The sequence below is a fragment of the Hyperolius riggenbachi genome, chromosome 1, assembly GCF_040937935.1.
Source record: "Hyperolius riggenbachi isolate aHypRig1 chromosome 1, aHypRig1.pri, whole genome shotgun sequence".
Taxonomy (NCBI): Eukaryota; Metazoa; Chordata; class Amphibia; order Anura; family Hyperoliidae; genus Hyperolius; species Hyperolius riggenbachi.
In genome coordinates, this window is record NC_090646.1 from 218407019 (window position 1) to 218423277 (window position 16259).

Sequence of the window (16259 nt, forward strand, 5' to 3'; positions counted from 1 at the left end):
TATATAAAAATTTCTGTTATACTTTTCAAAGAGTTTGTGTTTGTTATTACCAGTGATTTGTAGTAATACTGCAATTTTGGTTTAGTTGCCTATTTCGGTCTTCTGCATAGGGCAGTCATTTCGACAGTTGTTGTAATTCCTGATTATGAATAAGTTCTGTAGGAAGGAATTTGTAGACAAGCACACAATTTACTGTTGACTTTGCATTCTAATTTGCAGATAATCTGAACTTCTGCAGCTGCTAATGAAAGCTTCATCAACATGAGTCAGCAAGGCTATGTGGCATCTCCTCCATATTCCCAGCCCCAGCCTGGATTGGGGGGCTATCCTCCTGGCTATGGACCACCTATGATGTCACCAATGTCACCCACCTATGGACACAGTCCCAGTCCCAATATGGCTTCTCCGCCACCTCAGATGGGTGAGTGTTGTAGCTTATAACCTCTGGCTTTGGGTTAACCTAGGAACACTTATACATATTGTTGGCATCAACTCTAGCCCAAATGTGTACAGTAAAGTACTGTATGGATATTAGTTTATAGAAATGGTTAAAAAGATGCTGAGAGTTCTGGATTGCATGTAAATTTCATACAAATGTATTGCATGTATGGCACTTGGAAATTATCAGTTAATTATTAGTCCAATTCCAAGCGGTATACAATCCGCACGGAATGTACATGTAAGCCAGAATTCTTTGTATTCAATTCACCATATCTATTAAGATAGCCACACATCATTCATTTTTTTTCAATTTCTTTTCAATTCAAGAATTACAATAAAATTTGATCAATGCATCACACACATGTTAAATTTTTCCCCAATTATAAAAAGTATATGAATTAAGGAATTGAAAATGTAAATTACACCATTCAATTTTTATAAAAATTTATCTGGAAAGTGATCTACCACTCCTGATCTTATTTTATAGAAAACAAATATGGAAATTCAGATTTTCATATGAGTAACAAAGCTTTCAGACCCCTTTTACACTTGCATTGTAATTGTGTGTTACTTTATCCTGTTTCACTGCAGTATAAGGCAACAGCAATGCAAGTGTATGGGGCCTTGCACACTTCCCGCATCGTGCTGCACCAGAAGCTTCTAAAACTTCCGGTGGTGGAAGTCACTGCAGTCAATGGGCATGCAGGAATTTAATTGACGGGAGCACGGTGCGTCGCGGCGAGCATGCGCGGGCTGACAGAAATTCACTGAGCAGGGGGTGGCGCTATGTATATGACGCTGTTGCCTCACTCTGCTGCAGGGTTATACGTTTGTCCTTTTTTGCCTTGTGGTGGGATGTGGCCTGCCGCGAAACAAAAAATAAGTGTAAAACTGGCCTCAATGTTTATGTACAATCATTTTTATTGAATTGCCGTAAAATTGGATCATTTTATTGTTTTGTTTGTGGCCACCTTTAGATTACAAGTTCCTTTGCACCGGAGATGTATATGAATTGTTGTGTATACTTACTTACTTACTTTGCAATATAACTATATAAACAGGGTTAAAATGAGCACAAAATGACACAAATATTGTGTTTTGTTATAGGTGGGCATAAATCTGCACCTTTTGGGGCTCCTGCTCCACTGAATTCACCTCCTGCTTCACAACATAATGTATATAATGGACCAAATTCACCTGCTAATCTTATGCAAAGGTATATTTTTGTAAAATGTATGATTGTTGACTTGTATTCTGTAGATCTTTATTTGACATGTTATTCCTCCAGGCCTCCAGGACCTCCCACTACCAGTAACACCTCACCTTCTTTCCCATCATTTGGCCAGTCCCCACCGCAGTTCAACAATGCACCACCCACAACAGTTCATCAGATGACCAACCAGCTGAACAACATGCAGATAGGTGGCTATGGTAAGTTTGTTATTACTGTACATGTGTTAACATTGTCATATGTGAGTTTGAAATGTAATCTTCATATCACTTCAAAGACAGCTCTATCCCTATAGTTGTCTTGATAGGAACACAGCTACGTGCTTTTGCAATTGATAGAACTCCCCTCCCCTCTAATATTTTGTGACCAGCTGTCTTAAAAGGAACCCGATGTGTGAGACCTATGGAAGCTGCCATGTGCATTTCCTTTTAAACAATACCTTGCAATTATGTTTCTTTATATTTCATGCAGCAGTACTTAAAAGTACTTAAAATAAACCCGAGGAGTGAAACATATGCAAGCTGCCATATTTATTTCCCTTTAAACAATACCAGGTGCTTGGCAGTCCTGCTGATCTTCCTGGTCAGTAGGGTCTAAATCCCAAACCTGAAACCAGCATACAGCTAATCTTTTCAGATTTGTCATAGACATCTGATCTGCATGCTTGTTCAGGATCTATGGCTTAAAGTATTAGAGTCAGAGGATCAGCATGACAGCCAGGCAACATGCATTATTTAAAAGGAAATAAACATGTCAGCCTCCATATGCCTCTTTCCTTGGGTTAATGCTATAGTTTACCATTTTGGAAGATCCACAGTTAGTAAAGGTGAATAGAGGACTATGGCATTCGTGAATAGAGTACTATGACAGCCATTCCAGAGAAATAACTGGTAGCTGCTGCCAGATGAATGAGCATTGCTTCCCCAGCTAGTGAACAGAACTAACCTGTCAGCATAAAGCAATTACCCAACACGCTGAAAAATTAACTCTTTGTGACCAGCACTGCAATTACAGCTCTGTAGAATTTTATAAGTTTCCAGTACAGTTCCTTATTCTCATTGGGGTCGATTCATAAAAGGCTGTATGGCGGAAAAAAAAAATCTGTCCAAGGAAATGTTAGACTTTTGTCTAAAGTTGCGGTAGAAGTTCAGTAGATTATCGAAGCCCATTGACAAAAACCTCTGCAGAGCAGTGTGGAGTGTGTCTGTGTTGTTACACGCTGTTCCGTGCAGTGGGGGCATCCCTTTAGATGTACATGTTTTATTATACTGCCTCTGCTTGCTCTGAATTTGCCTATTAGTCTTTCTTAACATTCTATTTAATTGCCACAGCTTAGAAGAACTTCAAGAGACGTGGCACATGCTGTGCTTACGTGATTTTCCCCACTAGTTCTCACACATTTTCAAACAGGAACCCAAGAGGTTAAACAGCCGAAGGTATTTAGGGGAAGCCTGTTTTGTTCCTATTGCTCTGCTACTTTTGTTTGAACCTGTTTAAAACCTTGTCCCGCCTGAGAAGCCTGAAGCTCCTATTAGATTCCATCGTTCGGACTTGCAGGAGAACAGGAGCTGTTTCTATTGGCTCCCTGCTCCTGTCAGTCACAATTCTCACTGCTTCTGCTTGTGAGTCATGGCTTCCAGCACAGGCTCCTCGCACAGACTCTGCACTCTCTTCACCACTTCAAAGCTGACTGTATTTTTTCGTGGCTTTACCGCAGGTTGTATGCTTATGAATTGACATTTACTGACATTTGTTGAGGTATTTACCGCACAAGTCGGTAATTTACCTCACTGCTCCGTAAATTCAGTTTTTCATGCGGTAACAGCATTTATGAATTGACATTTTCTTAAGTGCTCGGTAAAGTCGGCTGTTTTCTGCATTACCGAATGCAGTAATGTTTTATGAATCTAACCCATTGTGTAATATAGCATTTAAAGAGTGCGTGCATATGTTCCCTTGACTTTAGTAGCCTTCTTTATGGCATTCCTGTTGAACAGATTGCTCTTGCCCAACATTTGTTGTTCCGATATCACAATCGGGAACAAAAGTTTTGGGTTAGGAAAATCTAAAGTGTGTGCATGAATGCAAACAGGGTTTCGTAATTAGCAGTTATGAACATGGAGAGAACTTAGCTGGAAGCACAGAGCTTAGGCAGTACAGTAAACATCCTTATTTTCATCTCTTCTGACTGATGGAAGCTGAAGACATTCCAGGCAGTAGCATGGTTCTGCTCCCCTCTCAATACAGAAGAATAGGCCATGCAGTACTATGCTTAAAAGTCCTATCCTAATTGTTTTAAATTCAATGGGTGGCTGAGACCAACTATCCAGATGCAAATGAAACGCCTTTTAAGTGCCACTCAAGGGCCTATTCAAAGACAAATGAAATGCTATTTAAATGCAAATTAACTTCAAATAGAAATGTACACTTACCCTGAAATACCACTCAACATGGCACTCAGTGCAGACTGATATGACATTCTGCCTCAAGAAAAGGTACAAAAGTAAGAAAAACAGCTGTGTCTCAGTGATTACATTTAATTGTGACAGCACATTTAAAGTTGTGTGTCAATTCCTTCAAATGCCTGTTTATTAGCAAGGTCTTTTTTAAAGACTGTAGAATTGTTTTTAACAAAAAAGTGTGGATTTAGACTGGCATAATGTAAAATTTCCCAGCTCTTTATTAAATTATTAAGAAACGATCTTCTTGTAAAACTTATGCCAAATCTTTAATACTGTATATTGCAAGTATAACAAGTAGAATCCAGAGCTATGGTTTGTCCCAGTATCTGACCAACATCACCTGTCCAGTAAAAAAGAGAAAGACCACACAGGTGCCACTGGGACTCACATGGTTAGACTAAACAATATTTTGAGGAAAAAAGGGAATTCCTCTGACTAAGCGGAACCTGTCTGTGAAACGGCTGTCATGCCCCAAGCTGCAGCCCCACTGCTGTTCATTGTCTTCCTTGTGATGTGTTTATTTACTGATCCATGTGGGGATAATGGTTATATGGTTATTGTGTGTTCAGCTTTTTACTGCCATTGTGTTTGAACCTGATTCATCACGAGCACAGGTAATGGGACTTCAGTGCACACTACCGCTGCCTCTCTAGTGCCAGCAAACTTTTTCTACCTAATGGACAATTGTAACGATTGGTGTCAGCACGCAGAGAGAATCTGATTATCGGTGATCTGCAGTATCACCAAGAATGCAGATATATACTTGATTATTGATGATCTGCAGAATCACCGATAATACAGATATATTACTAACCTCTGGACACCTAAAGGTTTGTAAGTGTTTGGTGTAACAGTAGTACTTTGAGTAATGCACCTGCTGGGCAGGTGATATTAGGCAGTAAAGGAACACCGCTCGGAGAGCACAGGAACCTTCCAGCAGCCTAAAACTCTACAAGGGCTGGAGTCAGGCTGGAGACAGGAAGGGCCAGAGAGTGAGTTGCACCTGAAGGTGGATGTCACTCTCTGATCTGGAGACTATCTCTTAAGGGGAGAGATAGCTCTCGAGGTCGGACACGCCCGGTCGGTAACACACGGACAGATAAAGTACAAAGACAGAAGGCTGATTCGGTATCCAAGGCAAGCAGGGTCTGGCAACGGAGTAACAGATATGCGAGGTACCGAATCAGAGGACAGAAGAGTAGTCAGGAAAGCAATAAGTCATAACAGATATCAAACAATACAATAATACAATACAATAACATTTGTAAAGCGCTTTTCTCCCATAGGACTCAAAGCGCATCAATGCCTAGTCTGGGTGTGAGGTCCGTGGTCTCTCCACCCTGGAACTAGTCTGATGTATAACAAAATGATCGCACAAGTTCCCTAGTCTTGGGTGCGAGGTCCGTGGTCTCAGCACCCTGGAACTAGTCTGATGTATAACACAAATGAATACAGTTCCCTAGTCTGGGTGCGAGGTCCGTGGTCTCAGCACCCTGGATCTAGTCTGGAGTATAACACAAATGAATACAGTTCCCTAGTCTGGGTGCGAGGTCCGTGGTCTCAGCACCCTGGAACTATTCTGGAGTATAACACAAATGATAATACAGTTCCCTAATCTGGGTGTGAGGTCCTTGGTCTCTACACCCTGGAACTAGCTTAAGCATAAACAGAATAACAGTTCAAGTAATCTGGCTCAGTGTGAATTCCCAGGTCCACCTGGTTCAAACACACTGTTGGATCTGACTAAGGTCTGAGTGCTTCCACGTAGTGTTCGCAACGGCAGACAACTTGCAACTGGCCAGCAGTAACTATATATGGAGTAGTGCTCTCCAGCACCACCCCTAATTGATCAACCAATAGTATCCTGCTCTGGAGTCAGCTGATCGGCGTGATCAGCTGACTCTCTCTACCCAGTATAAGAATTCTGCATCTCAGCGCGCGCGCGCGCGTATTCCTATGCCTGTGTCCACTAACAGACTCAGCCACACCAGACACATGCTGCCGCGTGCAAACCGCTGCGTTGGACGCGGAACCAGCCTCCTTACTGTTGTTGCATGCGGCGGCTTTTCCGCGTTCTGCCCTGCTACCAGACACACGCTTCCGCGTGCAAACCACCGCATTGGACGCGGAATCAGCCGCCTCCTCAGTAGCACACGCGGCGGCTTTTCCACGTTCTCTCACAACAATATTTTGAGATTTGAAATATATTGTATTAAAAAAAGCAATATGATATAATAAATATGCTATGTTATTTTGCAAGATGATGGCCCAATTTTGGCATTTTTTATCTGATTTTACCCCTTCGTGACAAATTGGACATTAGCCCACATGTTATATCTTACTTGCATGAAATTGATCTGAGCATAGTGTTTTAATTTTTTTTAACCATTTTATATAGGTCCTCCTGTATCAAGTAACTCCCAGATGCCACCTAACCCAGGAATGCCTGGCAGCTTTTCATCTCAGCCTCATCCCATGGCACCTGGTCTCCACACATCTCCACCACCAGCTAATAATCTCAATGGTTTACCTCCAGAGCCTCGTTTACCTCATGGCAATATGCCAGATGGAATTAGTGGACTTCATCAGTTTCAGTCACAAGTTCCAGGCCAACCTCCGAGTCATGGATTTCCACCACAGAATTGTAAGAAATGTCATGTTTGATTTTTTTGTGCAGGATAATTGAACTCCTGGTTCAACCTCTCTAATTTTTTATAGTTAGTAAAGGTGATGAGGGGGACTTTGCCATGATGCCATTGCTTAGTCACATTACCCAGAGATCATTTTAGAATACAGCCAGAAGAATGGGAGTTGACTATCCAGCTAGTGATGTTTATTAGGTGGCACGTCTATCTGCCTGGTGGGTGGTGGCCTGGTAGGTATTTGCACTGTACTAACATTGCATGCATTGTGTACAAAACTTGAATTCTGCTATTTTCAAGATACTGCTGCAGTGAGAACTATTTCCAGGTGGCTTGCAGAGGTCTTACTACCATTCAGCAGCAGTGGGTTATGTTATGTTAAGAAAAGGTCAGAAAGGGCTCTTGCTGCAATGGTCTTCTGTGTTTTGGAAGATTGTGTGCAGTGCTGCTTACTCTGTATTGACATATTCAACGCCATAAACAGCAATATATAAAGCAGATGAGACCTGCTTTACTTTGCCGAGTTTTGCAGGGTTTAGCTGGCCATTAAAAAACCACATCACTTCTGTCAAGTTTTATTTGCTGTCCATGTCCTGGTAGTTTGAAATTACCCCTCACTTCCTGTGTATATAACAGTTGGTATTCCTACCGTTGGTATTCCTACCCACTCTATAAAAAGCAAAAAAACATTTTGGCGGGAATTCTACTATAGCAACATGTATAATTTTAACTACTGAAAACTATTTTATATATAAGATCATAGCAAGGCCTGATGAAAGGTTAGTGAATTAGGCTGTCACAGTTGTGTACTTGCACCAACCACAAGCACTTGATACTTTACAAAGATCACGTATGTCACTGCAGCTGCACAATTAATCATTTATTTCCTTTTCAGCAGCTTTCATATCTATCAAGAGTTGAGAACTCTGTACACCTAATAGCAAACGATTTTTATGAAACTTAAACCAGTTTGCAGGATTATTTATGATCTCTGACTTCTGCCCCTCCAGGTCCAATGTGTTGCTATTCCACCTCAAGGAGGGAAGAAAAGCATTTCCAGATGTTGGTTAGATTTTGCTTTACTGCTTTTTAATGTGGAACTCAGAAGGTTTTTGATCCACTGTTAGGCCTAGTGCACACCAGAGCGGTTTGGTTGCGTTTTTAGTAACGCTTCTGGCTGAGGAAACGCTTGGGTAATGTATTTCAATGGGCTGGTGCACACCAGAGCGTGTCGGTTTTTGCTGAAACGCAAACTCCCGGGCTGCAGCATTTTTTGGATTTCGGAGGCGTTCCTGCCTCCAATGTTAAGTATAGGAGAAACGCAAAACGCTTGATAAAACGCCAGATCAGAGCGATTTTCCAGGCGTTTTTGTTACAGTAGCTGTTCAGTATCAGCTTTACTGTAACAATATCTGTAATCTGCTACACAAAAACGCTACCAAAAATGCTTCACTTTAAGTAAAAAACGCTACACAAAACTGCAAAACGCTAGCAAAACGCTTCATAATAATAAGAAAAAATGCTTCAAAAACCGCTAGCGTTTTGTGGATCTGCTAGCGGTTTTTAGTGTTCACTAGGCCTTAGGGCCCTTTTCCTTGCGCTGGCTGAATCGCAAAACCGCAAACCGCTAGCGATTTTACAATCGCTACGGTTTGCTTTTTAACATAGGAATCGCGGTAGGTCATTTCCACTACCGCGATTTGCTTTTGTCGGGAACGCGAACGCGCGGCGGAGCGATAATTGCCGCGATTTTGCTATGCAGTGCATAGCATAGCAAAATCGCGGCCGCAAACGTCGGGGGGATCGCCGGTTTTGCGATTCAGCAATTGCTAGCGTTCAGCATGAACGCTAGCGATTGCAGGTGGAAAAGGGCCCTTAGGGTTTATTTTTGGCTGCACTTTCATTGAGGTACATCTGAAACCAGTGATTGGTTTTAAAATTCACACTGCATCACTTGTGTTGCAGAGTAATTCGGCATGGCAACTCGCTGCCAGTACGGTTCTATGGTCCTGTGCACATCTTTGTATTGTAATGGATGTTATTCTAACTCGCTGCATGCAGGCTTTGAATAGACGTGTGTGTTATAATGCATGTGGTATCCATTGCAGTTCACACACATTATAACACATGCGTTCTACAACACGCTCAATGTTATTCCACCCTAAGCCATATTTTCCTGCTTCGTATCTGTAGCATGCATTCTTCATATACTGAAAGCCATTAACAGTATTCCTAACCAATGTGGACTGAAACAAAAATACACAGAAAACTCCAGGGAGAGCAAACAGGAAGTTGAGCTCATATCAATGCCTTCAGGGTTATGGATCCATAAGTGAGGGAAACAGAAAGCATGAACATCCTGACAGAATATTTACTATTTTGTCCTATCCTATGAGCATCTAATTGTGATTATTTTTCACAAATCTCAACAAGAATTGTCACATTATAATAAAGTATTAAAATACTGCTAGAGCTTTGACATTAAAATAAATCAGAAGTCCTGGGAGGGATCGTGCATTGTAGCTAGGCAAGGGATGACTGAATACATTTTGGGCCCATGGCCTACTACCTCCAGCTTTCTATACAGAGATGTCACCTAGTGGCTGACAGATTAGCTCTCAGCTGGAAAGAAGCATTACCTATGCTGCCTTAATTTTCCACAGCTGAAAACGTTTGTGGATATTTTGCTTCATGTGTGATACAGAAAAAATATGCTTCATTTGTTAACATAAATGAGTCATGAGGAGATTGTTCTTATGGGCTTTCCAAGAACAGTATGTTGCATAGTTGCCAGAATTTCCAAGTCAAGCAAAACTGGGAAAAATGATAAATGACAATATCAATCTGTCTTCCTTATGTACATATTGGCTGTAACCTATTAACATTTCCTCATGAGTTTTCTCGGTACTTATCCGTTAGCCGGGCGCATCCTCTAGGTGGCGACAAAACTCCACCAGAGTTACATCTTTCTCTACTATCAATGTCGGCCTGGAGGGGGAATAGTAATTAGCGCCACCTGCCGGATGCGCCCGGCTAACGGATAAGTACCGTTTTCTCACATCAATATAAAACCTGGTCACTAAAGTCATAAAAGCAACACAAAACTTTAAACAGCTGTAATTTATCGTACAGTAAATACTTTTCACAGTTTTCAGGTGCTGAAAATGATATAAATAAAAGTCTTGGACATTCATGAAAAGGGTTATGAATAATGGAACCTGCACACAGGTCACTAGTTGCATGCTTATGTCAGGGTACTAAGCCAAGAGGTAGGAAAGTTATGGTCACATGAGTGACTAAGTTGGACAACCTATTCACCAGTCATAGCATTTAGTAACTATGATGACTTGGTGGCATTAGCGACTTCTTGCTGTAACTAGTTGATATTGCTGAGTACTCCATTAAAATGGTTTTAAATCTAGTGGAAGCTGCTTGTCTGGATGAATTACCTGTAATGGGACAGATGTGATAAGGAGCAGTTAAAAAAGTCTCTGGCAAAAATGGGCGCAATTATTTATCGATATATGTGAGCGCAAATTGTTATTTATCTATATATGTGGGCACAATTGTTATTTATCGTAATATAGAAAGCAGTTACGCTATTTAACGGGCAGCTACAATTAGATTGAAATTTATCGGATTATTGTTAGTGGGGATCAGGGGGTGTTAAGGTTAGGCAACACTAGGAGGGTCTTAGGGTTAGGCACCACCAGGGGGAACTTAGGGTTAGGCACCACCAGGGGGAACTTAGGGTTAGGCACCACCAGGGGGAACTTAGGGTTAGGCACCACCAAGGGGGTCTTAGGGTTATGCACCACCAGGGGAGTCTTAGGGTTAGGTACCACCAGGGGGGGTCTGAGGGTTAGGCACTACCAGGGGGGGTTTAGGGTTAGGCACCACCAGGGTGGTTTTAGGGTTAGCCTTAGGTACCACTTAGGAGGTCTTAGATTTAGGCACCACCAGGGGAGTCTTAAGGTTAGGCACAACCAGGGGGTTCTTAGTGTTAGGCACCACCAGGGTGGTTTTAAGGTTAGGCACCACAAAGGGAGTCTTAGGGTTAAAATCAATTAACCCTTCGCACACTCACATGCAAATGTTCAAACAAATGCATTCACAGATTTACTCATCCAGGCACAACTGTTATCCCTACAGCTAAATTAAAAGCCAGGGTTTTAGTTCACAGAAGAATGCATTCTTATGCTTAGTCACCTATACTGCGTAGAAGTACCCAGGTAAACATAGGTGTCCTAACTCTGGCCCTGTAACATGCATAGTGCAGACATGCAAACACATTCATTGCATCAAACCTATCAATGGATTAGGAGCACACATCCTAACTTCCTCTCCTGGGAAAGACAGTGCATCTTACCAATCGCACAAGGGAGCTAACGTTATGTGTCCATGTGCACCATGCGCACACACCAGCATAAGCTGTCTGCATGCTGACAAACATACAGGGGAGGGGGAGTGCACCGAATTGGACCCTAGCCACAGGGGTCAATGATAAGAATAAACATACATATATCCAGGCACATCGCCTCTAGTTAGGACATTAAATAAATTATTGGGGAAAGGGAGGTGCTGAAGGGGGTGTGGCTAGAAACAGCAAAAATCAATTAACCCTTCGCACACTCACATGCAAATGTTCAAACAAATGCATTCACAGATTTACTCATCCAGGCACAACTGTTATCCCTACAGCTAAATTAAAAGCCAGGGTTTTAGTTCACAGAAGAATGCATTCTTATGCTTAGTCACCTATACTGCGTAGAAGTACCCAGGTAAACATAGGTGTCCTAACTCTGGCCCTGTAACATGCATAGTGCAGACATGCAAACACATTCATTGCATCAAACCTATCAATGGATTAGGAGCACACATCCTAACTTCCTCTTGTGATGATTTGCTCAGCTGCCTGTGCAGACAGGCAGCCCTTTGACCATTGTGTAAGTTTGCATGCTGCAGGACTCTGGAAAGAAGAGTTTCTGTCAGTTTTGCAGCTTGTGCTTGCAGAGGAATTTGCATACGTTGTCATGCAAATTGCCTGGCCACATTCATTGGAGGCGTGTACTATAAGTACTATGTCTTTCCCACAATGCTTTGCTGGTCATTTCCCTTCCTTGCTCAGTTCCTGATGGACACTGCTGGAGTGTCAGCCATTGCTATCTAGTATAGTTAATTCCTGGGGGTTGCTTTAGGCTCCCCTTCTCCTTATTGTATTTGCTGTGCCTTTGCTACCCTCGTATTCTATTCTGTTCTGCCTTGTGTCACGTCTCGCGATCGCACCTCTCGCGATCGCGTTCCTATTTCGTATCTGCTGTTGTGTGTGCGCGGTCGCGGAGTGGCGACTGGATTGGCGCACACACATACAACCTATCCCTTTTGCTCAATCTCATTCACAATCGCCTCTCTTGCGATTGCGTTCTGCGCTTCGTACAATTCCTGTCTGGCACTTGTGGAGGTACAGAGGATTGGTTCCTCTGCACTCCCCAGCGCCATCTGCCGACAGGAATTTCCCTCTACAGGTGCGTAGCACCTTTGGCTGGGTTCCTGCAAATTATATGCTTGTGGAGGATCTCCGCCGTGTCAGCGCACGCGTTGTGCGCTGATCACGGGGAAAGTTCCACAATCGTTACAGAATGACCAGCCCAACCCAAAACCCCAGTGTAGACGGAATTTCCGATTTGTACGATTTTGTCGAATATGGCTCTTGTACCTTTAAGAGATTTAAAAAACTTGAACCTGAATCAGCAGACGAATTTTTGTCTGAGTGTACGAAACTGTTAGCGAACCCTGAATTCCAATGCACCCCAGTGTCTACCTGGGCCCCCCAAATGGTCTACATTCTGTTGGGGGGCGAAATGTCAATGTGGGGTTATGATGTGTTAGATCATACCACCCTGAGTCAAAGACCCCTGGAATTCTTGGCCTTTTTAATTCACAATTGGCTGAGACTACCTCAATTACCATACCCCCTTAATGAGTTGTTGTCAGCAGCTCAATCAGCTGTTCCATCTACTCTTTCATCCATAAAGCAGCCATCCAAAGCCTCTAAGTCTAAACGTAAAAGATCTAGGAAGGCTTCCCAGCGGAAAGATCCGTTGCCCATGGCAACCACAAATAAAGAGGTTATTTCTGTCAAGTCTGAAATGGGCAAAACCATGCAGTATGATAATGATGTTTATAATGCATCTGCTGATCAGTTTCCAGGTTTTCTGCCCCAATCCAAAGCTTATGTGGATCCTGCTATAGGTAGGATCGCACACTACATTAAAGCAGTTAAAAAATCTGTTCTTGTTCCTGAACTCCACCCCTATGGAGATTATTTGGATACTGGCCTGTTTGAACCCCCATTTGCTTCCTGGGATGTTGGGGCCTTGCTGGAGGAATTCGATTTTGATTGGAAAGCCTTTTGCGATTTTTACATCGCAAAAAGCGAAGATGTCTTGAATGCTTGTCTTGACTCTATGTACCTTCTGATTGATTCCGATGAATGTGACAAGGATGATGTGGATCTGGTGATCTATGTATGGCAAACGATTTTGGATGAGTTGCACACACACCAACCAATTGATTCCAATAAAGAGACATCGTTGTCGGATGATTGTTCCTGCCTTTCTGGGGTAAAGCATGTGAGTCTTGACTTTGTGCAATCTGAAATGAATGAGTGTGCCGCTGTGGTTGATTCCTGTGCGAATCCTGAAGGATTCGCTCCTGACAGTGTGCAGTTTGAATCTGTGCGATCTGATGCCTGTTTCTCGGATGTTCCTGCAGATTGTGATCGGCATGAGTCTGCCGGTTTCCTCAAGGATGTGTGGGATCCTTTGTCATTTAGAAACAGATCTTTGAGATCTTCCGTCTGTGACCTTGCTATGGGGAAAGTTTCTCGACTGTGCAGCGTCAAAAGTAAAATTAATATGCCTAATAAAGCTTGTCCTGTTGATGTCACTATTTCTTCTGCAGATGAGTCTCTGTCTCACCCTGTTCACACCTGTAAGGGCCCGTTGCCTGGGGACAGTTGCTCCAGCGTTTCGGTCCTAGATGCCTTGCAGTCTTCTCCGCAGATCGCGGAGGTTTGCGCTATAGAAGCGTCAGTTTCACAACCTAAAGTGAATTTTGATTCGCAGGTTTTGCGTTCTGATTCCTCGGATTCGACATTGTTAGCCGAATCTAAGAGTGAGACAGCGCTTCGGTTTTGCGAATCTGATGCTGAACCCTCTTTGCCTTATTCAGAGACGCTTTCTCTGAACCTGCCCTGTACCATGAATAACAATATGATGTCCAATCACACTGACATTTGTGAGTCCCTTTCTTGCTCTGAGGGAAGTTTTGACTCTCCACCCTGTACTCTGGATGAGTCAACATTGCCTTGTACAATATCTCCTGCCCTGCCCCTAGAGGCTCGTCTAGGTATTGCTGCTATTTTTACTTGTTTTTCTGCAGTTTTGGAGTTACAAGCTAGTTTGACTGCCACACAGAATTCTGGGTACAGTGAGAATGAAGTTAGGGAGTCAGTGTGTGTTCCAGTAAATATACCTGTACATTCCCCTCATGATGATGAGATCCAGTCTCAGGTTATGGTGGAACCATTCCTGGGACATCTGCCCTGTCCACAAAATAAAGTTCCAGTTTTGCCCTGTAACATGGATAGTTCAGAATCCTTTTTAGAAAACTTGAAAAATGATGCTCCTAAGGTCTTGTTGGATGTTCTGGAGGTCTCCGAGTTCCTCCCAAAGGGTGCAGAACTTGTAGGAGATGTCTCATGCCCCCTAAGTCCTTCTGAGGGGTTACCCTCTTCCGTAGGCATTGCTGCCTTGCTGGCTACCTTTTCAGCTCTGATGGAGCTTCACTCATATGTAGTCAAAGATGATATTATTGTCACAGAAATTTCTGAATTTGTATCCGAGTCTTCTTTTGAAAGTCCAGTGCCTGTGACCTCCACTCATGATGATTCTCTGTCCGGTACTGGTTTTGGTCTTGTCGTGCTGGACTCTGAGGTTGGCAGTTCCCCGACATGTCCTGAGGTTTCTCCTGTGCTGGTGTACCCCAGTGTGCTCTGTGACCCAGAAAGCCCAAGTGTGTCTCGGTTACCAGCGTACTCAGATGCTTCCTCGGTGGAGACATGCTCTGATATGGCCTGCCTGCTTGCATGCCCAGAAGTGGTCCCTGAAAGTCTTGATCTTGATGGGTGTCCTAGTAATTCTGAATCCGGAATTGTCATTGGTTCCATGGGGGTTCTTGGTAATTCTCCATGTGAGCCTGGTGATTGTTCTGCCATCTTGGGATCTCTGTGGAGCTTCAAAAGGTTCTGGGAGATTCCGGGAGAAATTTTGCTTGGTACACTGGATAGGATCAACGGTGGCTTTTGTGTTGTAAGGGACACTTCGAACAGGTATTGTGGCAGGTTTGGTATTTTCGGACGCTCCGTGGAAGGTGGTGGGTATTGTCTGGAGGGTGTCGATGGCTTCTTCTCTGGCGTTCACAGTCCTGATGGGTGTTATACTGAGACTGGTAGTACTGATGGGCATGTTTCGGTGGCTTCTGTTTCCGATGAGGTCGGTTTCGGGTGGACTGACTCTGGAATTGGACCTTGTCGGGCTGCCCCGACCTTCATGAGTCTTCAGTTTGAGTCTGTTGCTAATAGCAGTTTTGAGGGTCGTCTGGAATTCGACCCTGGAGGGGGGGGTACTGTGATGATTTGCTCAGCTGCCTGTGCAGACAGGCAGCCCTTTGACCATTGTGTAAGTTTGCATGCTGCAGGACTCTGGAAAGAAGAGTTTCTGTCAGTTTTGCAGCTTGTGCTTGCAGAGGAATTTGCATACGTTGTCATGCAAATTGCCTGGCCACATTCATTGGAGGCGTGTACTATAAGTACTATGTCTTTCCCACAATGCTTTGCTGGTCATTTCCCTTCCTTGCTCAGTTCCTGATGGACACTGCTGGAGTGTCAGCCATTGCTATCTAGTATAGTTAATTCCTGGGGGTTGCTTTAGGCTCCCCTTCTAGCCCAGTCAGGTTGTATTATCTGTATTGCCTGTTCTGTCTTGTCTTGCCTGTTTGCCATTGTCCTGTCCCTATGGTGGTTGACAGGAAATGGTTCTGATCTATGTTCTTGGAGTATAGCTGGTGCAGCGGTTGCTACCAGCTATCTCTTCTGTTCTGTTTCCTGGGATCGCGCTAGCTACTTTGTGCTAGCGCTGGGGATCCTTCTGTTCTGTTTCCTGGGATCGCGCTAGCTACTTTGTGCGAGCGCTGGGGATCCTTCTGTTCTGTCTTGTCGGTCGCGATTGCGCTGTCACCAACGGCGGTTGATAGCGAATCGTTCTGTCTTGCTGAGATCGCACTAGCCGCTAGCGTTAGCGGCTGTGGATCTTTCTGATCTATGTTCCTGCTTGGATCACACTTGCTCTGGCGGAAGAGCGGTGGATCCTTCCTGCCTAGTTCTTGTTTTTCGTGTGTCTGTCTTGTCCGCTGCGCTTGCTA

General features: G+C 43.5%; 1 protein-coding gene across 4 annotated transcripts in view; it reads left to right on the forward strand.

Moving 5' to 3' along the window:
* Nucleotides 1-16259, forward strand: part of SEC24D (SEC24 homolog D, COPII coat complex component) — a 181688-nt gene that overhangs the window by 41656 nt on the left and 123773 nt on the right. For all 4 annotated transcript variants that reach the window (XM_068280585.1, XM_068280593.1, XM_068280612.1 and 1 more), the window contains exons 2-5: nucleotides 220-421; nucleotides 1549-1657; nucleotides 1730-1872; nucleotides 6533-6778. In XM_068280585.1, coding sequence (XP_068136686.1) covers nucleotides 262-421; nucleotides 1549-1657; nucleotides 1730-1872; nucleotides 6533-6778 — 658 coding nt within the window. In that variant the 5' untranslated portion in view covers nucleotides 220-261. The remainder of the gene's footprint in view (nucleotides 1-219; nucleotides 422-1548; nucleotides 1658-1729; nucleotides 1873-6532; nucleotides 6779-16259) is intronic.